The sequence below is a fragment of the Drosophila biarmipes genome, chromosome 2R (genome assembly GCF_025231255.1).
Source record: "Drosophila biarmipes strain raj3 chromosome 2R, RU_DBia_V1.1, whole genome shotgun sequence".
Taxonomy (NCBI): domain Eukaryota; kingdom Metazoa; phylum Arthropoda; class Insecta; order Diptera; family Drosophilidae; genus Drosophila; species Drosophila biarmipes.
The window spans coordinates 22,828,236-22,848,617 of NC_066615.1; the positions used below are offsets into that span (position 1 = coordinate 22,828,236).

Here is a 20,382-nt window from a genome sequence, read left to right on the forward strand (position 1 = left end):
GTTGCTCACTTTTGGCTATTTTTAATTTCATTTTCGGAAAGTGACATCGGACGCGTGCACCCAAGTCTCTTCCCCGTCAAAATAAATGTTTCCGCCAAAGAAATTTATTTGAAATATTTTGTGCACGCCATTCGAGACTTACATAAACTACCAAAGAGGAAATGGGCGTGTCGCTTGGGCATCGAAGATCAACTGAATTCAAAACGCCGACGCGTGGCAAATGTTAGAGGAGAAATAGAAACATGTACCAACCCAGATCAGATCAGACCGGATTGCAGATACCCACGCAGCAGCAATTATTGTTAATTGGCGAGGGGTAAATGCAAACAAAATATAAGTTAAATGCCAACAAATCGATCGATGAAACTGTGTGGCAGCAAAACAATTTAGGAGTTAAGCTACAATACAAAAGAGTTTAGTTTAGAGTACAAAATTGATTAATATTATTTATTATTTCACTAGCAAGTTACACAGAAACACACTTCAATAACAGGGCTCCAAGAGCGACAAATGTTGATATACGGGATGCACATAGATCCTTTAGGCGTAGGACGACGTTTGTACCCTCGGTTACAGCACTAAATGCAGGCTAGAATGATTTGCTTGAGGAAGGTTAACAGCGGGGTGTTTTGGTGGTTTGAATACGGCACAGGAAACGCATCAGCTCCGTGGGGTGGGCGCAGAGTGAGGGGCTTGCCCCAGGTGTCTATTTCTGGCTGGGCGTGTAGTACATGGAGTGCAGGAAGAGGCGCGTCACTTCTCCGATCACCGAGCGGTCGGGTATGCTCTGGGCCATGCCGTAGAGGGCCATCTTTCCTTCCACCGGGTGGCCGGGATCCTTCATGATCTCCGCCGTGCAGCTGCGCACATCGGCAATGAATTTTTCCGCCACTCCGGGCTGTGTGTGCATGTCCGTCACGCAGATGTGGATGCTTAAAAGATGAATGTTACCTATTAGAATGGCATCGCTAATTTAAAAGGTGAGTCACCCACCCAGAGGGAAATTGCAGGGCGTTCAAGTTCCATCCCAGTTTGCACAGCGAGTCCGACAGCCGGAAAATGTCGAAAACATTGGAGCCCAGGGCAATCACCGAAGTGGCTGGCTTGCCGAACACAAAGATGCCATTGATGTCGCGAACGCTAGAAAGGAGGATAATAATTAATACATATTTCATTTGGTTCCTTGGCAGCCTTACCCCCTTTCGATGTAACGAGCCGTGTCCACAATGCGCTTAGTGGCTTCCAGATAGCCATCATAGCCAAAGCTCATCATGGTGGCCCAGCAGGCGGCGATGATGCCTCCAGCACGGGAGCCGTTCACGGTGGGAGAGCCGTACACGCCACCGGGCCAGTCGGTGGTCACGGTGAACTGGTGGTCCTTGTACTTCTTGTCCGAGTAAAGGATCACTGACGATCCCTTTGGCGCGAACCCGTACTTGTGGGTGTCAGCGGAGATACTGGTCACTCCCTTGACTTCGAAGTCGAAGGGACGCAGCTTGTAGCCGGCGTTGCGGACCAGGGCCACCACAAAGCTGCCCAGGCAGGCGTCCACGTGCACGGGAATATCGTATTTCACGCCCAGAGCGGCGATGGCTTCGATGTCATCGATGGTTCCATAGGGGAAGTTGGGTGCGGAGCCAACCAGCTGCAAGGAAAGGAGTAAGATTAAGTGTCAGGTTAATTATGATAAATTAACCATGCAAATGCCTACCAGAATAGTGTTCCTGTTAATGGCACGCTTGAACTTCTTGATGTCCACTTCGTAGGTCTCTGGATCCACATCCACGGAGCGCACATGGATGTTGAAGTACTGACCGCCTTTGTCGAAGGCAGCGTGCACTGTCTTCGGCACCACGATGTTTGGCTGGGTGATCCCCTTGTGCTCCCTTGCGTAGTCCCTGTAGGCCTTCATTGCCATCACGATGGACTCGGTGCCGCCGGTGGTCATTGTGCCGCAGCTGGCGGAGTTTCCGTGGAAGAGGTTGCACGCCATGCGCACGACTTCAGCCTCCATTTTGCACACGCCCGGGAAGAGGTCAGCGTGCAGGGGATTCGTGTAGGAGGCCTTGCCGTAGACCTCAGTGACCAGCTCCACCAGCTCGGGCTTGTAGCCGTAGACGGCGCCGGATACCCGGCCATCCCGCCAGTTGTAGTGGCCGGTCTTCAGGTGCTCATCCACCAGTCGAAGGATCTCCTCCTTGCTGAGTCCCTTCTCGGGCAGAGTCTCCACGTAGGTGAGGTGGGCGTTGCTCTTCTTGATTTCCGTCTCGAAGTCGTTCTTGGCCTTGGCCAACTCGGTCTCCACCTGACGACGCACGGCGGGAATCTTCTTGGCGTACTTGAAGAACTGACGCTTGCCACGGATGTAAAGACCTGGAGCAATAGGAGATTTGGGATTAGTTGGTTTAGGCTTAAAGACATTATTCTACAACCCTCGACTCTAGACATCTGGTTAATTCATAAAAAATATCAAAAGCTAAAATTAGGCTTATCTTGAGGTGAACAGACCCAAAACAAAGGACGTTTATTGAGATGAATTGTGGCCTGATAAACGATATATGATACCACTCAAAGTTTATTAGATATGGCGTGTTTTGGAGTAGACGAAGCTTCGGACACGTTTTATGGAACCCTTTATCAAGCTATGCTAGCCAATATGAGTCTTCTTAATCAAACGCATTAGTCATGGCTCCGGGAAACTACCGAATTTCATTAGTTCTGGTACTAGGCAGACGATATAAATGGGGTCTACATGGATTCCAACATATGTATATTCATAGATAAAGGGGGATATCTCAATCTTATCGACTTCCTCTGTTTCAAGCTGTTGAACTTTGCATATCTCATTGATTTTGAGTTGCTACACGCTTTAACAAACATTTAAACTCTAATCTAACGTAATCTGGGGATAGATTAAGTACAGAAGTTCGTGGAGGGCAGCCGCCGAGTACATGCCATTTGATCATGCTTATCTAAGGCCAAAGTACACGGTGGGGTCTATTTCTTAAAGATAGTAATACGGATTGACTTCAATTGCATTAAATGCCTTTCTATTTACCAGGGAAAAATATTTCCAGCTATATTGTATGTTAAGTCGATAGAAGACTGTTCCTCCAAACTGTTGGGAACCCACTATTTATACATTAAGCTACTTTTTGATAAGAGTTCAATTCTTTGTCATAAGTAAATACTTTAGGAGCTTATGAAACTTTGAATCATAATATTTTATATATGTACTTTATAAAATGTGGCTTTTTATTTTAAATTATCTGCTGTACTTTAAAGAGTTCCAACTCTATTTTTTAAGGGGTGTTGAATGAACGCACCCTTTAGATAAGATAGTTTGATGGATTTAGGTAATTGACGTGCCTTGCCTTGCAACTTAAGAACAGGAGGAGTGGGCTGACTATAGTGACTTGGCATAATCTTGTGCATATGATCAGGAAACTTGTCCATATTGAACCCGCTCAAGAACTGGCTTTCCTTCTAGTGGATGACATATTTACTTGGTATACAAGCCCAGGGAACTTGACCTCCACGATCTACTTCCCACACTCCTTCAAGTCCCTCTTATAATACTCAAAGCGAACTCTTCCCTGGAGCTCTTCACCACCAACTCACTTTCATCCTGGCAGATCACTGTCCAGAGCCAGACGCCTCCCAGGACCGTGGTGGCCGTGATGGTGGCCACCTGCCAGGGCTCCTTGGCGCCGAAGGCCCGGTTGATGCCCTCGGTGACGGGTTTGATGCAGTCGCTGCCGGAGAATGGACGCATCTTGAGGCAGCTGTGGGAATGGAGGGGGAACACGAATACCCTTTAGTGGAGCTCGAATCGGGGGATCGGACGGGATCCGCACTGTCGCGGTTCGAATGGTTAACTGATTTGTGGGGCCACAATGTGGGGCGACGAGCACAAATGGCTTTGGCGGCTGATAAACTTCTGCCTGTGTGGTAGTCACATAGGTTCAGGTTCGCCAAGTACATAAGAGGCTCCCGCTTCTGGCGTTGTTGTTGTGCCTGGCCGCTCAGCTGATGCACGGACAAAGGCATCGGTGTTGACGCACCTGGGCGGTTACTCACCTGTACAGTGGGGCAGCTAAGTACGCGGAAAGGCTTCGAAAAACGCGGATAAAACTCCAACTTTCAATCGTACAAACTCATAGCGGTTTCGATGACTCTTGCAATCGATAAGCAGCTGTTCCGATAGGTGGTCAGCTGTTGGGCCGGCAAGTTTACCAACACTGGTGCCAAATCAAAACAAAAATGTTGCGTGCTTTGCCGAACTCCTGGAAAATATCCAAATATGCAACAGGTTGGACGCCACAGGTGCTCCGCTTCGCCAGCAGTGCAGCTAGTGACCTGGTCCTGGTCAAGGAGGAGCAGGGAGTGCGGGAGATAACACTGAATCACCCGAAAACCCTGAACTCCCTATCACTGGAGATGATGACTGCCCTTCAGGATGCCCTGATCAAGGATAAGGACAATGTGGACCTGAGATGCGTGGTCCTCACGGCCCAGGGCAAGATCTGGTCGGCGGGCCACAACCTCAAGGAGCTGCACAACGACCCCAAGGTACAGACCTGCGTGTTCCAGAAGCTAACCGACGTTATAAGCGACATCCAGAAGCTGCCGGTGCCCGTGATAGGAAAGGTCAATGGCTATGCGGCGGCTGCGGGTTGCCAACTGGTGGTCTCCTGCGACATGGTGGTCTGCTCCAAGAACAGCAAGTTCTCCACCCCGGGGTAGGGATGTGGAACCTCCATTGATTATTTTAATCAAGCTATCAATCCCTTTCAGAGCTGGTGTAGGAGTTTTCTGCTCCACTCCCGGCGTGGCCGTCGCCCGCATCATGTCGCGTCCAAAGTCCGCCTATATGCTGATGACAGGTCTTCCCGTGACCGGCGAAGAAGCCTACATTTCGGGCATGGTCACCAAAGCAGTTCCAGCCGAGGATCTGGATAAGGAGATCGAGGAAATCACCAACGCCATCAAGGCCAAGAGCCGGGCCGTCATCTCCCTGGGCAAGGAGTTCTACTACAAGCAGCTGGCCATGTCCCAGGCGGAAGCTTTCGCTGCTGCCCAGGCGAAGATGTGCGAGAACTTTCAGCTGGGCGACACCAAAGAGGGCATCGCCAGCTTCTTCGAGAAGCGTCCTCCCAACTGGAAGCACCAGTAACCGAAACTGCCGATGGAGGACTATGAAACAATGATGGACCAATGTGCATTTAAACCTTTAAGCTAAGTATGTCCGACGTGACAGAAAATGTTATAAATATAAACTGTTTTCATATTTTTAAAAGTTGATTCCTTTTTAATATGTCAAACCTTTTTATGCTATTTTGAGTTTGAAAAATGATAATGGAAAACTAATTAATTTAGAAATTAAATATTGTGCCAAATTAGATCAGCAAACATTCTTCAAAAATAAGTAAAACGAGTTGAGGTGCTTTCGAAAAGTGCTCATTCCTTTTTAGGTGTTTAGTTTATTTAAAGTGTTTTGTGAAAATATTTAAAAAAATACAATTACAAATTTGAATAAATAAAATGAATAATGTGAGTGATGGTGTGCATTTGAATTTGGCAGTTAAAGTCTGTTCTTGAAGATTTTCAATATCGTTTGACTTTGGTTAATTTTCAAGGAGTCCGGTTCTATTGCTGTGAGTCTTTTTTGAGATGTACTTTACTGGGAACTGGATGAGACGAAGAAAATTCCTGGGGCCGCGATGGCGTGTTGTAGAAATAAAAAAAAAATTAATGAAACTTGTAATTGCTGATCAGCCTTCGCTGCATTTGTTTAAATATTTGTTGAGCTCCTCGCAGAGAATTAATTATAATAGAATACGTCTAAAGGATGAACCACTCGCAGAATTTGTATTTAAAAGTATAGTTACAGCAGGCGTCTGCGTATGTGCGCTAAATGTACGTTCTAAAGGTAGGCCAAAATATTATAAACTGTGCAATAAGTATTATGTCTTTCATCGTTTCAGAAGAAGCTAACGAACTCGATCCGCGGGCGGATCCCAATAGAAATATGTATATAGCGCCATGCAAAGAGAATTATAACCAAGAAAGTAGAACGAACACGATTCGTCCATAGTGATACGTGCTAAACTCCTACGCGTCTATGACCCCGTGCGAAAGTCCGCCGCTCCTCGGACCCGGATCCTCCGCAAAAGGAACAAAATGTGTACGGATGTGGGTGGTGTGCATCTCTGCATCTCTGCAGCGCGGTTGTGTGTGAGTGGTGTGCAATGTTTCCTCCTCCCAACTCCAGTCCGGGCCCTAGACCTCGGTGACGGGGCGCTTCTCGATCCAGGCCTTGATCGGCTCCAAGGCGTTGACGGCATCCACGACTCCGCGCAGGGCGGGGTAGGGTTCCAGCAGATCGCGCTTGACCATGTAGTTCATGTAGTCGGTGATGCCTGCGAAGTACACGTCGGCCCAGGTGAGCTGTGGGTGGAGAAGGGGGTTTATTTGCAAGGATGGGCTGTGTCATAGAGAAGCTGAAAACTAAGGGTCCTCAATCAAGGATGGTCGTCCTAACCGCGAGTTCTCTAGCGGAGTCTTATCAAGCTCTATCACCCACCTTGCCCAGAGCCAGGTGACCGTCGTTGTCCTTGACGGTCTGCTCGAGCTTCTCCAGGTAGAATGGAATGACCTCGGCATTCAGGGTGACCAACTTCTTCTCCTTGATCTCGTCCTCCGGCTCGTACGAGACGACTGCAATTTCTATACATTAAAAATTCCAGAGTTAATCAAGGACACTGAACATGAAACTGAGGCACACATTGTTCGCTACTTAGACGGAAGTCGTTGATGGTGTCCACCACAATGTCGATCTGCAGGTCCTCCCACGGAGTGGCGCCGCACAGGCCGACGGTCTTGGCCAGGAAGCGGGCCATCGAGATGCTCTGGTGCACACGCTTGCCGTCCACCTCGAGGACGGGCATCTGGCCCATGGGCATGGCTGTGGGAGGAGGAGAACCAGGTTATACGGATCCCGAGAGTCGGGCATTTTTGGGAACCCACTTGGCTTCAGGGCCGGCCACTCGTCGCGGGTGACGCGGACATCCTCGTACTCCTGGTTGCCGTAGGCGAACAGGTAGCGCAGGGGCTCGGCCAACGCCTTCACGTTGAAGTAGAAGAGCGTGTAGCTGTGCTTGATGGGCTCGGCGGGCTCTGCCGGAGCAGCGGGCTCTCCGCCCTCGACGGCGCCCTCGGCCCCCTCGGCGGGCGGTGGTGCCTCGCCCTCGGCTGGTGGTGCGCCCTCAGCTGGTGGTGCTTGTGCTTCATCGGCCATCTCTGCGCTTTCTCAATGCAATTCCCTGCAGGGCGAGGGGAAAGTAGAACAACCGACTTAGTCATCGACGGGATATGGTATCCATATTCTTATCAATGTAATGCTAGGGCACACAAACACAGTACAACTTCCACAAAGAGAACCACCAATCTCTTATAGAGTTCTGCTTCCTACTTATGTGAGATGAAACGTTCTTGAAATCAAGTCGAAAGTATTCCCGATTACTCATTTTAGTTTAACAGAAACATTGGGTTAGGTAAGTTCGCTTTATGAAAGTTGTCAGACTGCCTCAATATAAATTGATGGCTATTTTGGTATGATACTAGCATATTTTGTACTACAGAACCTTTAAGGGAATTCCAATTATTGAACCCTCTAATTTCATTTCATGGCGAAATAGCCAGATTGTTTTCCCAATTTTGTTTATGTTTGTTATAAGTTTGAACCCGGTAATCAGTCGCTAGCCCGGTTTTTGTGATAAGGAGAACGTGACAAACGTTTGCGGGTGAAGTGGGTCAGAATATGCGTGGGCGATAAGGATAAGAGGGGTTCGTAAACTTTTACTGCTCAAGATCTAAGATAGAGAGTGACTAGAAGACTCTACGGGGGCTCCGCTGGGGGTAGGCTGATATAATCTGTTTGCTAGCTTTGATACTCATGCTTGTGAGGCCATGTTTGCCCAGCTATTTATTTCTGGCCTTATTAGGCGCTGCTACCCAAGAGCAGTGCAGTAAATCAAGCGCAGTCAAGGCAAAAGTTGACAGAACAGATAATTGCCGTAAGGCTGCAGTACAGTATGTGCCCAAGAGTATTCCCCCTGAGACCCCGGCGGAAGTGCATTGATTGTCCGCAGACAACACACCCACGCACGTCAGAGCAACAGACACCACTCCTTCACTGCCCACCTTCAACCCATCCCCAGCGTTTTGCTTTCTTTTCTCGTTTTTGCCGAGTCGCGCAAAAGTCGGGCTCAGTATCTGTGGGGCGTTGGCGCTGCGGCGGAAGAATCGCGGGAGGAGGGGCGCACGCCCCTGTTCCCATTGCAGTCGACACTTCCCTGGCTGGGCAAGTACTTGAACGTGGGACAGGATCCAAGGGGAACGCAAACCCGTTTGCGTTCGGTGCAGGGATGCCTGAATGGCCGAGGCATCTCTGCCTGCGCCGCGCTTTTGGCAGGGCGCCCAGTCAGTCACCGAGATCCCGACCCCTCCCCCACTGGCACTCAGTAACGCCCGACTGGCCGCCTCTTCCGCTGCACTCTGCAATTTCGCTTTCGGAGCGGGGAGTCTCGGGTTGCAGCCATCGATTGGACTGCTCGGCGCTATCTCCTGCCCTCCTTCCCCGGCACTTGGTGCCACGACAGCTTCAATTGAATTTAATTCGGTCCGTCGCCGTGTTTCGGTGTCATGATTGGATTCAGTTCCGATCGCTGGTCTATTTTGGCTCTTTGATCTGGCACTCGGGCACCAAGTCGGGGGAAATGGTTTCACTTAATCGTGGGAAAAGGTTGGCGCAGGCAGTGACGCCAAGATTATCCAATCACCGAGTGCGGACCAGAATGCGTGGGAAAGGGCGGGGGTCACGCGGGGGTCAAGGACCCAGGGGACGGTGGACTGCGTCAGTGGGCAGGGAATGGGCCTTTGGATTCACGTGCACAGCCGGCCATATGGGCAGCTGTCCGAGATGAACTGGGCGCTGGGGTTATCACTAGAACCCGAACGTCGGGACCCTGGTCCACTATCAGTTCGGAAACGTTCCTGACTGCTCGGTTCCCAACTTTTCGGTGCCTCGGAAGGTGCTGGTCGGGGTTATGTAAGCCTGCGTTTCGATGGGGCTCTGGTCTGAGGATGCACTGCCCTCGAGGGCTCCCGGCCCGAGTACCTCACGCTTCGAAATACGTTCACGCACTCCACGGTCGGCGGCGGTGCCGTGGTCGTTTCTATGTTCTGATCCGATCCGATCCGATCGGTTCTGGGGAGGCAGAAGAAGAGGCTTCTGGTGATCGGCTCGCGACGTGTCCTTCACATACTTGCTTGCGAGCGGGGCGAGAGATCCGCGCGCACTGCGGATCGGCGAAACGAGTCCAAACTTTTCGATTTCGAATCGATTGACCCAAAAATCAAACCGATCGAAGCCAAAAAGCCAACGGGTGTAATTTTAGAACCGATTCGAGTCGCGACCAGCCACCGTTCGGCTGGCTCCGAAGTTCGCAAAAGCGTTTTCCAATTTTTGGCAAGGCTGGGACGGTCGCTCGGCGCGTTGCTGCTCTGCGGGCTGAGTGCGTAATTACATCACTGGGCGGCACGAGTCCCGGTGGGTGCCTCCAGGCGGAGACCGGGACCCCGGTGGCTTACCTCGGGAAGAATTCAAATCGGCTGCGGACTGGGCGGCTCTCCGTTCTTCAGTTGCCAATCGAGCGGTACTCTGCTACTCTCTCTCCTCCTCGGGACGCTTTCACTCACTGAACCGATCGCCACAGCGACTGCACAGCAACTGACTTTCTTCTGCCGGCGCGCTGCTTTTATACGCTCGCCCACGGGCTCTCTTCGAAACGCCACTCTCTCCCAAGCCCGTGGGTGTCTGCGTAAGCCGGCCGGCTTGGGCGAGAGCTAGAGAGAGCGACTAAAGGTAGGCGCTCTCTCTTGGTTCCACGTCCAGTGGGCGTTGGGAGGGAAACGCAGTCAGTGGATTAGTTAACATATTTAACCAGCTACTAGGTTCCTCCAGCACCCTCTTTGTGGGTGGAGTGCAGTGCTCCTCTGAGCTTGCCTTGGCTTCCTAACTTGGCCATCGGATTTCGTTAGTTAGTCTTCCAAAGTCACTCTCTCCTCTCCTCTCATTCTGCCTAGTATACCCTGCTCTCTGTGCAATTATAAACCAATTATAGTAGCAAAAATAAAGGTAGCAAATACTTGATTGTGCTTTCAGTGCCTGCTTAAAGACAGTTTAAACATTCTAATTAAGAAGTACAAAAATACCAGGTGGTTATTGCTTATAAGCAATACAATACCCTAGAGTTCCAAACATTCGTTCTCTGGCATTAATCATTCTCCTCCCCAAAAGCTCACACTCCGGCACATTAAGTATTCTATTAAGTGATAACAATAGAGAATTTTAAACCAACGACTTAATCAGAGTTAATTGTTAGAATGGGCAAATTTGGACAACAAATAAATAAATGTTTTTGCTTGACAACAAAATGTGTAATACCCAGTAGGTTCTATAAAATAAAAATCACATGGAAGGGTCTGTCCACCTTCCCTCGTTCGATCCACTATGTATTAAGTAAAACGTATTTCATTACTTAATACATGGACAGACCCTGACTCCAAAGTGTCAAAATTTGGAACAGTATTCTAGTATCAAATAGGTATTCCATTATATTCGACTTAATATATGTAAGGAAAATTGTGTCCTATCCTATCATCACTTTCCCACATTCGCAGGAATTTCCGTCGCATATATACAAAATCAAAGATAATGGAAAATCGGCAATTAAAGCCGCCAGGAAATTTGAAACGCCCAATGAAACGACGGCGGTGCCCTGGACTTTGCCTCAGTTCGATCTCGACTGGCGGTGCCCGGCGACGAAATCCGAGTGCATCTAAGATGTTTACTTATGTGGGAGGCATCAGGTTCACTTCGCAGGGTTGTCAGCCTATGAAAGATTTAGACAATTCAATTTAAATTGGTTTTCAGTGGTTTCTGTCTTTGTAATAAAAAGATATTCGCATTGGTTAAGCTATAGCAATGGTCGCTGAAATACGTTGAAATGTATTTGTGGTGCCTCAATGTATTTGGAAAAACGTTTATGTAGAAAATATGCAAAGAAGTTAAAAAGCTAATCGTTTATTAAAGGCTTATTATCATATATGTTATATTTAAATTTTAACGGCTACATTTGAAGGGCGAATAGTCCGGCAACTCTGAGTAAAGTGGTTGTGGTATGTGATATGGATTTAGCGGGTGGAAGTCTGTGCTAGGTTGTTAGCTCGGCTAGGTGATAGTTGTTTGCGGCGAATTCAATTATGGCGGGGCGAATTGGAGTTTTCAAAAGTGGCGCCTAACTTTAAAAAATAAAAAAGGTTAAACACAGTTACAATTTCATTAAATGCAATAACAAATTTAAAAAAGGAAAATTTCTGAAGGGCAATAGCTGTTGAATTCTCATTTTTTCTATGACTAAAAATTATCTATGGATTACCTTGCGCCCCAATAAATTGTTATAAAATTTTGGCGATCGAAGAGCGATAAAGTGTGCACTTAGCACACATGGGACTCCCACAATTTCCTGGCTTTACCACTCCCAATCTTGGTGAGTAAACACAATAAAACGCAGTCGATTTCGACAGTTGGCAAAGCCATGGGACTCCCACAGCTGGAGCGAGAATTCCATGCGATTCGGCCACTTTTTGTGTTGGCGGGCGCAGTACGCTCGAAAATGTGCAAAGATAAGCGCAAATCGGCGCAAAAGCAAGCCGAACGAAAGGCCCAGAAAACTGAGCCCAGAGTTCTTGGGAATCAAGAGAAAATCCGCAGAAAATGACCGATTTGTGGCCATAATGCGGCGTCGTGTATTCAGCTCTTGGCTTTCTGCTGGAGGTTTCGATTGTAGACCCCTTTGATAAGATAGGGCACCACTCCCGATAAGGCAGACATTTCAAAAACGCTGACGAGTGCAGAATCGAGTGGGACAGGTGAAAAATACACGGCGGATCACCCGCGCAGTTTTCCTGACAACTCCGCAGCTCATTTGGCACACTGCTAGATAGTCGGAAAATATTCGGTTCGTTTTCGATTTGGAAGGTGCTCTGCCAGACTGCCTGGTTGTGGGGGAATTCTCTCCGCATGCCTTTTCTTTTCTTTCTTGGGACGACCAAAAGTGTTAGTGCACGGGGAGAAATACTCTTTAGCATAATATAGATCATTTTACTTTTGTTGTCGGGTAGGAAAAGCAACTGAAAGTCCTTTGCTGAGCTTACATTTTGATATTTTCCTACATTTATTTAAACTAATTATTTGAATTATGAAAGTATTGATATATCTTTAGCATGTATTTATTTATTATACTTAGTAAATGAGCTAAATAAGTTGTAAGATACTTGTATTTATAACTAAAAACCTTTCAAAAGATTTAAAATATGTATTTTCAGAGACTGAAAGAGAAAATACTTAATAAATTCTTTAAAAAGGTATTTATGCAGTCTTAAAAATTAAAATTGAAAATGTATATATTTCTATATTCTGCTAAGCTAACACTAATTACTCTCCGTGTGGCCCAGACTAATTAAGAATTTATGCCGCCTGCAGTGGCTCTCGAGAATGGAAGGCGCTGCGGGGAACGAGAGGCGGAATTATGACAATAATTTGCTGTGGAAAATGCGGCACAGAACGGAACCGCTGTGCTATGGGCCCGAGAGAGCCATCCGGCAAATGCGAAAAAAGCGAGCGCGAATAAAAAATTAAACTAACTCGGCGAACGGTTAAAAGCGAGCCAGACGGCGGGAGCAGAGATACGGATAGAGCGCTTCAGATACAGGCGGAGCGAGCTCGCGGATCGCACTTGCTGCACTGCCACTTGCTCGGCCCGCTCACCTCAGTGCGAATTCAGAGGCGCAGGTGAGCGAACGTGGCGCCGTCGGTAACAGTTCCCCGTCTCGGCGATCGACCCAAAGAACCACACTCAGTACATCCCTCGAGGCATTGCGTATACGCAGCGTGCGCCGCGACCTCAAGCCAGGCCGAAACCGATAAGAGCCACAATGTAAGTGCCAAAATTGGCAAGTGGGCTCGAATGCCAGACAGTGAAGAAACAAACTCACTTATATAAGCCCCTGCACGCGCTTACAAGCCGTCTCATTAGCACGTGCCCACAAACTGTGAACTGTGCGAGACCCGAAAATCAAACTCCAGTCTTAACGCAGCAACTAAACGCAAAGTGTGACAGTTCTCGGGAATCAGTTGGGCTGCAAAGCTGTTTTGGTCTCTACAGTCGGTCGTGCCAAGTCGTGTCAGTAACGAGCGGTTTTCCCCTCTGAGCCATTACTCTGTTTGCCCTAACTCTGTAATCGGCTGACTAAACAGTAACGCGGCGATGGAAACTCTGTTTGGGCCCTGATTCTAGGTTCCCACCCGTATCTATTCGATGGCCCACCGAAAGTTCCCCTTTCCGACTATCAGTGTGCGCCGAAAATACACTGAAGTGGCTTTAAAACCCATTCAAATATCAGAGGTCGCGATAAGGAGTGGGTGGCGCAGGGCAGATAGCCAGGGTGAATCATAGGCGATCGACAGGGAACTTTGTAAGCTGTTCAAATGAGCATTCCCAGTTACCACGCTCCACTGATCTTGAAATATTTCGTGGAGGATGTATACTTCAGATCAGCACCAAAACAATGCAGGGGAGTCGCGCGGCAGTCCAAGCCACACACAATGGAACCTGCATGTGACGACGCTAAATGGCCAATCAGGCGGCTATAACCAGTTTGCGGTCTATTAATAACGATTGAAAAACCCCCAAGAAGCCCGAAGTTCAATGAGCAGATAATCCGCATCCCAAGTAGGCGAAATATGGAGTCAGGGTCACGTCATGTAACCCAATCAATCGCTTGAGATAATGGGGTTCTTTTTTGGAGTGGGGAAAACCTTGGTGGAACTGCACTGCCAATTGCAGCAATAAAGCAGTAACCACTACACAATGTATGACCCGATAAGATACAAGTTGGGAGTACTTCCGCCAGAGCAATACCATAGGGTGTTAGGACTTATCTAACTAGGTCATAAATATCTGATTAGTGACGAACCTGGATACAATGCAGGCCATAATCTACCACGAGTAATATTACTTTGAAAGTTACCTGAGTTTTTAAATAGTTATTTGTGGGGCTTAAAAAATCCTAAAGGTCTTTAAGGATCCCTGGCTTATAGCAACGTGGGAAGTATTAAAAATCTGTATCGCTCCACAGTGGGCAAGAAATGGCTCTTGATAGGGGCACATTCAAATGCGGAGCTGTTCCGGAATCGAAACGCTGCATTTCTGCGCTTTGTCTGCTTTCTTTTGCTGGGGGAACTTCGTACTTCCTTCTCTTTTTCAGGCTGTCGAGCCGTTCACTCTTGATTTGCTTTTTGTCGTGCCTCATTTGCGGTTTCGAGTGCTTTGTACTTGTTTTTGCTCAAATAAAAAGGCAGAAACAGCGCACCAAACGTCACACATAATTAACTACACCCAGAAGGCCTCCCTTCCCTTCCTCCGACAACTTGACGTCATTTGTCATAAAACAAATCTCTTCTATCTCATAGATAAATGCCGTGCAAATATTTAAGCATCTGCATGGAGTGGGAGAGGTCCTAATTCAGAGAAAGTGCTTGCCTGCCGTGGTTATATAAAGCAGAAGTGCCGATCATCGTTATAGCTCAGAATTGATCTTAGCAAAATGGTAGTGTTCCTTACTGATTACCTTACCGATTAAATATTATATTGTTCCAAGGTTCCCCTCCGGATTTCCTAGTCGTTAATGACTTAAGTCCCTGTCAGAATTTGCATTCGCTTTCCGTCAGCAATTCGACCCCCTACACGTCTAATTGGACGTACAAACTCGTACAAACTTTGATACTTTATTTATAGAGCTTTGACGATACGAATCGCTTTAATTACAAATTTCTGTTTTGCAGCGCAATATAGCGACAAAAAGAACAAAAAGCGCAACTGCTGCCGCCAACACCAGCGGGCAGATACGAATACGTGTTTTTAACGCAAAAAGCTGAAGCAAAAAACCCAGCAAAAATTCAAAATAAGATAAACATTATATACACTTGGCGGTGACAAAACCGAAAGTAAATAGCTGGTCGCGAAGCATTTAATTCGGCTGGAGCGGAGAAGCAGGGTTCGCTGGGAGAGAATAGCCCAGTGATAATGTCGAAGTGAAAAGCGCCGCGAGACCAGGAAAAGCGCAGACAGAGAGCACCCACTCGGCAGATAAGGTTTATCGGGAGCACCCGCTGGCGGCCGAAATGGCCGACGAAGATCTCAGTCCGCTGCCCTTCCGGCGGGAGCGCAATCTCAGCAACCGCAACTTCAACAAGCGCAACTCGCGCCGCCGGATCAGCCAGCAGGCGGCGGAGCAGGAACGCCACTCGAGCACACTCGCCAGTAGCCAGCCGGAGGCGGTCGGTGCAGGTTCTCCGCCCAGCAGCAGCAGCTCCAGCTCGTTCCAGCTCTCGTACTCCGTGAACTCCGACACGGAGAGCGCCTTCAACCGACGCTCCCTGCTCAAGATGCACGAGGTGGCGCCGGAAAGCGGCGGCGGCGGCGGCGGCGGAGGAGGAGCGGAGGTCACCACCCCAGGGGACTCTCCCACGACGCCCTCCACTCCCGATCCCGCCCTGCTGGATGTGCGCCAGAAGGTGCACCGCTTTGAAACCCTGAAAACCACCGTCTGCTTCATGAAGCAGGAGCGGCACAGCCTCAAACTGCTAGAGAACCGTCGTCACCCATCTTTCGAGGATTACTCCGGGGAACAACGCACTCCCCCAGCCACGCCCCCGCGACGGATACGCCTGCCAGGCCTGGGCAGCAGTCGCAGCAGCTCCATACCCAGCATCCAAGGCGGGAGCATCCACGAGGTGCGTTCCGAGGACGAAGTGGACCAGATATCCGACTTCGAAACGGACCCCCCTGCCCCGGCCTCTGAGGAGTATGTAGTAGCGGATACCACCTCGGAGGTCGTACCCAGCTCCAGTCAGGAGGAGGAGGAGCCGAAGACCCAGCAGGTGCAGCGATCCATCAGCGCAGACCAATCCAAGGACAGACTCACGCTGCCGCTCAAGATGCGCAGCGATTTCCCCAGGTAAATATTTGGACGGTGATAAGGGTTATCTAAGGGGGGATTTTCAATAACTTTAGATTGCGGGAAAACTAACAGGTGCAGCGGTGTCTCTGTTCCCCATTACTCGTGTTGGCTGTGGGTGTAGGAGTACCTATGGAAAGGTGTGTTGTGGAAGAGTGTTGGTTATCACAAGGCATAAAGATTGCCTACATTTATATTGGGGCATTTTCGATTCGATATATAGAGCGGCTCCCACCTTACAAGAAAGCTTTACTATTTAAGAATCCTCACTTTACTGAGCTTTGAAATTTTTAGCTGAGAACCTTTGATATTTTCTGTTTGTTTCCACCTTATACGTATTGTAGTAATTGCTAATTCACCTTTCAAAAAAGAATAAATCTCCGTAGTTTCCTTTGAGTGTATTTCGCTTTTCATTGATTTTTATTTTTCTCAATTAATAACCTTGATATTCTTTTAAAAGATAAGCCGACAAGACTTCTAGTAAATGAATAGTAGTCCTTTATTGAATTTTAAGTGAACCTTCCTTCCACAAGGCTGGCCTTCCCCCACCCTAGATTAACTAGATTTCGCGGTCGCTAGCTTCCTTTTCGGCGCCGACAAATCAAATGATGTGAGCTTGCCCATAAAAACCCAACTATTCGCAGCACTCGCTCAGTCGAAACTTAATTGGCAAAGTGTTAATTGCGTTTGGGCACTTTTGGCCAACCGGTTCGACAGAGAAAATGCCAAAACAGAGATAGCAAGCAGGCATTTCGTAGATTTTTCTAGTCTGAGAACTATGCCAAAAATCGTAAAATGAACGAATGGAAGCCGGGTGCCCCGAAGCAGTTGCAGCTAGATCATGGATGAGCGCGAAAAGGACGAGGCGAAGAGTCACTCGCAGACGAACTCTGCAGAGGATGTCGACCGCGCAGTCTCCGAGGAGGCTCTGCAGGAGCGGGAGCACCGCTCCACCGTCTACACCAGGCCAGTGGGGATATCCCAGGGCACGGACACCAAGGATGATCCGCTGCCGCCGCGGAAGAGGAAGAAGATTCCACCAGCGGTGCCGGCGAAGAAGCATGCGGGTGGAACCGACTCCCAGACGGAGGCCACAAGTGCCGACAGCGCGGCCAGTGCCCCCAGATCCCAGCCATCCCTGCTCCGCTCTGCCAGCAGTGAGTTCCCCTCGAGCTCCCACTCTTCCCGCAGAGAGGATAGGACTCTCCGAACGCGCTCCCTGGATCGCGACAGTTACTCTTCGGAAGATGTGTCGCCGAGGGTCACGGAGACCAGAACCAGGAAGTTCACCACTCGCCACATAGACTATGACACGGCCGAGGTCCTGAGGGACGGAAGGGCCGAGGGCAAGGAGCAGCAGAGCGAGTCCCGTCAAGACGAAACCGCCTCCTTTCACTGGCGGCCTTCGGCCTCCTCGATCAACATCCAGGCTGTGGAGGGCTGTGTGGCCGGGGTCTGTAGAGAACACCTCCAACTCCTTCTCCCATTCTGCCTAAATGCAACTTGCCAAGTCCTCCTCCAGGTGACGGGCTTCGTGGTCACCGCCCTGGCCATGGGTCTCCTCATCATGATCTCCTGGTTCATCATCTCCCAAATGGACATCATTCTGAAGGTGGTCACCTGGTTGGCCACATCGCTCCAGGAGTCCATGCAGATCTTCGAGCCTCAGCAGAACCGCCCTCTACCGGAGTCCAAGCGGGTCGACGATTTTCCGGACTGAAACCCCCGATATGAAGTCCCCGAAGCGATATCTCCGAAGTGAGATCCCCGATTATGGGTGCTATGTGACTCATCCCCCACCGGCAATCGCGTGTGCCCTGCTGACACTATCTGGTCTTGTTCTTAGCCTCTTAAAGGTTGCCACTGGTCTTATCTGCAGACCTTCTCCTTTCGCTGACTCAGCCGACGTGGGGGTTTATCTAACGCTTATCACCGCTGCACTTGTTATTGTTATTGCCCCGCGTGCTATTTCCATCCAGCTTAAGATAACTATTCTCCCATTTAATGTGATTAACAACCTCCCTTCCTCTGCAGAAACTATCGTTCTACGCCGAGACGCAAGACTGAAATCATCGGGACCACCAACGAGCATGTGGTGGGCAAGTTTCACTCGGTCTACCAGCCAAAGGATGAGTGAGTATTAGTAGTGGTTGGGGGAAAAAGATAAAGGAGTTCTTAACGAAGAAAAGTAATATTTGTTGATCCTTAAAATCATTTTCTAAAAATGTATCTCTTGTCTTACTTTCAGGGAGGAGGAGGTTGAGATCGAGCTGCGGGACAAGAGCGACAAGTGCGTGCATCCCATTCTCGAGGAGCTCATCAAGACGGAGGAGGCCTACGTGAACAACCTGTTCACGGGCATCGAGAACTACGGAAACATCTTCCAGCGCAAGGACCTGCCCCTGGGTCTCCGGGGCAAGAAGTACGATCTGTTTGGCAACATCGAGCAGATCGCCGAGTTCCATCGCGATGAGTTCCTGCCCATGCTGCAGCGCAATAGACGCGACCTGAAGCGATTGTTCGATGAGTTTCTGCAGTTCCTAGATGTGAGTTACACAAACTGTTAAAGAAGTAGTCATCAAATGACTTACATTTCTTTTCTACAGCAAAACTGCTTCTATGGATACGTTATCTTCACGATGAACAAGCAAAAGTCCCTCAAGCTGTGCGATCTCTACAAAAACTACTTTACTGTGAGTTTAAATTTTGTAATTGCTAAACTTATTTTAATGTATATTATAATTATTTTCAGAGCATTCGCCTGGAACGCGATGACAAGCTGGGCATCAATAGCTTCCTGGTCCAACCCATCCAGCGCATGGCTCGCTATCCCTTGCTCCTGACGCAGTTCATCAATGTGAGTAAATCTGGAGAAAATGCCCATCCAGCAAACTATAATATCTTGAATACACCCGTAGACCTTCTTCAAGAACCGGGACATAGTGATGAAGCCGCTAATTGAGTCCTGCTGTCGCCTGGAGAAGCGCCTGCGCTCCCTGCTGACCACCACCAACGAATCGGAGATCATCAACGACATAGTGGACTGCCACGAGGTGGGTACTGCCAACAGAGCTTACCTCATCCGATTTCTAACCTCCTCTGTTCCCACCGCAGTTCAATGTCTACTACCAGGGCAAATTCCGCAAGGTGAACGAGTTCCAGGTGCTCGATCACAAGCTGAAGCGCAGCTACCGAGGCAAGGTCTTTATTTTCGACAAGTGCATCATCTACACGGAGATCAAGGGCAAGAACCTGATCTTCCACGGCCGCTATCCCTGCGAGCACATTGGGATCTCGGCCAAGACCAAGTCCTTCACGCTGTACTACGAGCGCAGGAAGCAGCAGGAGTGCGAGTTCACCGCGGATCCGGTGCAGATCGCCGCTTGGCTGGACTTGATCCGGGAAATGATCAACAACTTCGCCAACGAGGAGCGCCAGAAGCTGCAGGAGCGCTACTCCCGGGAGAACGACCACCTGCACCGCAAGGCCCCCAGCTTCTCGCTCTACCGCGACTCCAATCGCTTTAGTTCAGATAGCGGAATCGGCAACATCTGGTATATGCCAAAGGCAGACGAAGAGACGATCAGCCACAGGACCACTTGGTATGCGGCCACCTAGGGTGGGAAATGGATGCCCTGCTATGGGAGATCGGCAGTTCTGGAAGGACAAGGAGGATGAACCTAACCAATCCCAACTGGGTCTGCATAAGGCGGCCAGTTCTAAGGGCCAATAAGCCGAGCCAAGTCAATGGCTCTTGCCCATTGTAGGTGGCAAGAGGAGATCGGAAGCAAACTTCTTTCGGTTTGAATGCTAAATAACCAAATACTGAATTATAACTTTAGTTGGCTTATTAAGTTGTATATATTCCTGTTTAATTGTTGTCACAAATTGGAAGTCGTTGAAAGCCTCGACTTTTGTGTTCAGCTTTATAAGCTTTTTTGTGTGTAAATATTGGCTAAAAAGACGTTTAAATAAATTTAAAAAAAAAACTATAAAATTTGTAAAAATATAAAAGTAGAAACTTTTTATTATTCCGCACGTTTTTAAAAATTAACGGGCATGTATACAATTTCATTTGTATATTTAATTCCCACAGTTATACATTGAGGAAATATTTGTGCACAATATTTTAGGAAAATCAGCCACTTCCTTCCACTTTCCGCCGGTGGAATCACACGCTTCGCAGACGTCAAAACAAATGAATCTATCATGGAAAGGTCGCACGCCAGCGGCGTT

General features: G+C 48.7%; 5 protein-coding genes across 6 annotated transcripts; 3 read left to right on the forward strand and 2 right to left on the reverse strand.

Moving 5' to 3' along the window:
• Positions 1-414: 414 nt before the first annotated feature.
• LOC108022971 (sphingosine-1-phosphate lyase) lies at positions 415-4,190 on the reverse strand. The gene is made up of 6 exons (XM_017092196.3): positions 4,081-4,190; positions 3,622-3,785; positions 1,712-2,373; positions 1,197-1,645; positions 994-1,140; positions 415-932 (listed from the first exon to the last, which is right to left on the reverse strand). Exons 2-6 carry the CDS (start codon positions 3,773-3,775, stop codon positions 707-709), a joined length of 1,638 nt encoding a protein of 545 aa, XP_016947685.1. The 5' UTR covers positions 3,776-3,785; positions 4,081-4,190; the 3' UTR covers positions 415-706.
• On the forward strand, positions 4,063-5,557 carry LOC108022972 (enoyl-CoA hydratase domain-containing protein 3, mitochondrial). Its single transcript, XM_017092197.3, has 2 exons — positions 4,063-4,742; positions 4,798-5,557. The coding sequence occupies exons 1-2, from the start codon at positions 4,264-4,266 to the stop codon at positions 5,174-5,176; spliced, it is 858 nt and encodes a 285-aa protein (XP_016947686.1). The 5' UTR covers positions 4,063-4,263; the 3' UTR covers positions 5,177-5,557.
• LOC108022856 (glutathione S-transferase S1) lies at positions 5,445-9,807 on the reverse strand. 2 transcript variants are annotated; one of them, XM_017092030.3, is made up of 5 exons: positions 9,655-9,807; positions 7,030-7,325; positions 6,800-6,967; positions 6,587-6,729; positions 5,445-6,450 (listed from the first exon to the last, which is right to left on the reverse strand). In XM_017092030.3, exons 2-5 carry the CDS (start codon positions 7,298-7,300, stop codon positions 6,283-6,285), a joined length of 750 nt encoding a protein of 249 aa, XP_016947519.1. In that variant the 5' UTR covers positions 7,301-7,325; positions 9,655-9,807; the 3' UTR covers positions 5,445-6,282. The 2 variants fall into 2 exon arrangements, with proteins under 2 accessions (XP_016947519.1, XP_016947520.1); XM_017092031.3 differs by lacking the exon at positions 9,655-9,807 and adding an exon at positions 9,182-9,217.
• A 3,101-nt stretch (positions 9,808-12,908) lies between these two features.
• Positions 12,909-20,124, forward strand: LOC108022999 (kalirin). The gene is made up of 8 exons (XM_017092230.3): positions 12,909-13,064; positions 14,972-16,146; positions 18,181-18,279; positions 18,395-18,692; positions 18,753-18,839; positions 18,899-19,003; positions 19,065-19,199; positions 19,261-20,124. The coding sequence occupies exons 2-8, from the start codon at positions 15,311-15,313 to the stop codon at positions 19,762-19,764; spliced, it is 2,064 nt and encodes a 687-aa protein (XP_016947719.3). The 5' UTR covers positions 12,909-13,064; positions 14,972-15,310; the 3' UTR covers positions 19,765-20,124.
• LOC122818175 (uncharacterized) lies at positions 16,154-18,172 on the forward strand. Its single transcript, XM_044092062.2, has 2 exons — positions 16,154-17,599; positions 17,669-18,172. The coding sequence occupies exons 1-2, from the start codon at positions 16,988-16,990 to the stop codon at positions 17,864-17,866; spliced, it is 810 nt and encodes a 269-aa protein (XP_043947997.1). The 5' UTR covers positions 16,154-16,987; the 3' UTR covers positions 17,867-18,172.
• Positions 20,125-20,382: the final 258 nt, after the last annotated feature.

Coding starts and splice junctions, on each gene's coding strand:
- LOC108022971 (XM_017092196.3), bottom strand. CDS start 3,775: ATGCGTCCATTCTCCGGCAGCGACTGCATCAAACCCGTCACCGAGGGC. Junction 2,374..3,621: donor AGTGATCTGCCAGGATGAAA/GTGAGTTGGTGG, acceptor CTATTGCTCCAG/GTCTTTACATCCGTGGCAAG. Junction 1,141..1,196: donor GCTCGTTACATCGAAAGGGG/GTAAGGCTGCCA, acceptor CCTCCTTTCTAG/CGTTCGCGACATCAATGGCA.
- LOC108022972 (XM_017092197.3), top strand. CDS start 4,264: ATGTTGCGTGCTTTGCCGAACTCCTGGAAAATATCCAAATATGCAACA. Junction 4,743..4,797: donor AGCAAGTTCTCCACCCCGGG/GTAGGGATGTGG, acceptor AATCCCTTTCAG/AGCTGGTGTAGGAGTTTTCT.
- LOC108022856 (XM_017092030.3), bottom strand. CDS start 7,300: ATGGCCGATGAAGCACAAGCACCACCAGCTGAGGGCGCACCACCAGCC. Junction 6,968..7,029: donor GTGGCCGGCCCTGAAGCCAA/GTGGGTTCCCAA, acceptor CTCCTCCCACAG/CCATGCCCATGGGCCAGATG. Junction 6,730..6,799: donor CATCAACGACTTCCGTCTAA/GTAGCGAACAAT, acceptor TTTAATGTATAG/AAATTGCAGTCGTCTCGTAC.
- LOC108022999 (XM_017092230.3), top strand. CDS start 15,311: ATGGCCGACGAAGATCTCAGTCCGCTGCCCTTCCGGCGGGAGCGCAAT. Junction 18,693..18,752: donor AGTTTCTGCAGTTCCTAGAT/GTGAGTTACACA, acceptor TCTTTTCTACAG/CAAAACTGCTTCTATGGATA. Junction 19,004..19,064: donor TCCTGACGCAGTTCATCAAT/GTGAGTAAATCT, acceptor ATACACCCGTAG/ACCTTCTTCAAGAACCGGGA.
- LOC122818175 (XM_044092062.2), top strand. CDS start 16,988: ATGGATGAGCGCGAAAAGGACGAGGCGAAGAGTCACTCGCAGACGAAC. Junction 17,600..17,668: donor TGGAGGGCTGTGTGGCCGGG/GTCTGTAGAGAA, acceptor GTCCTCCTCCAG/GTGACGGGCTTCGTGGTCAC.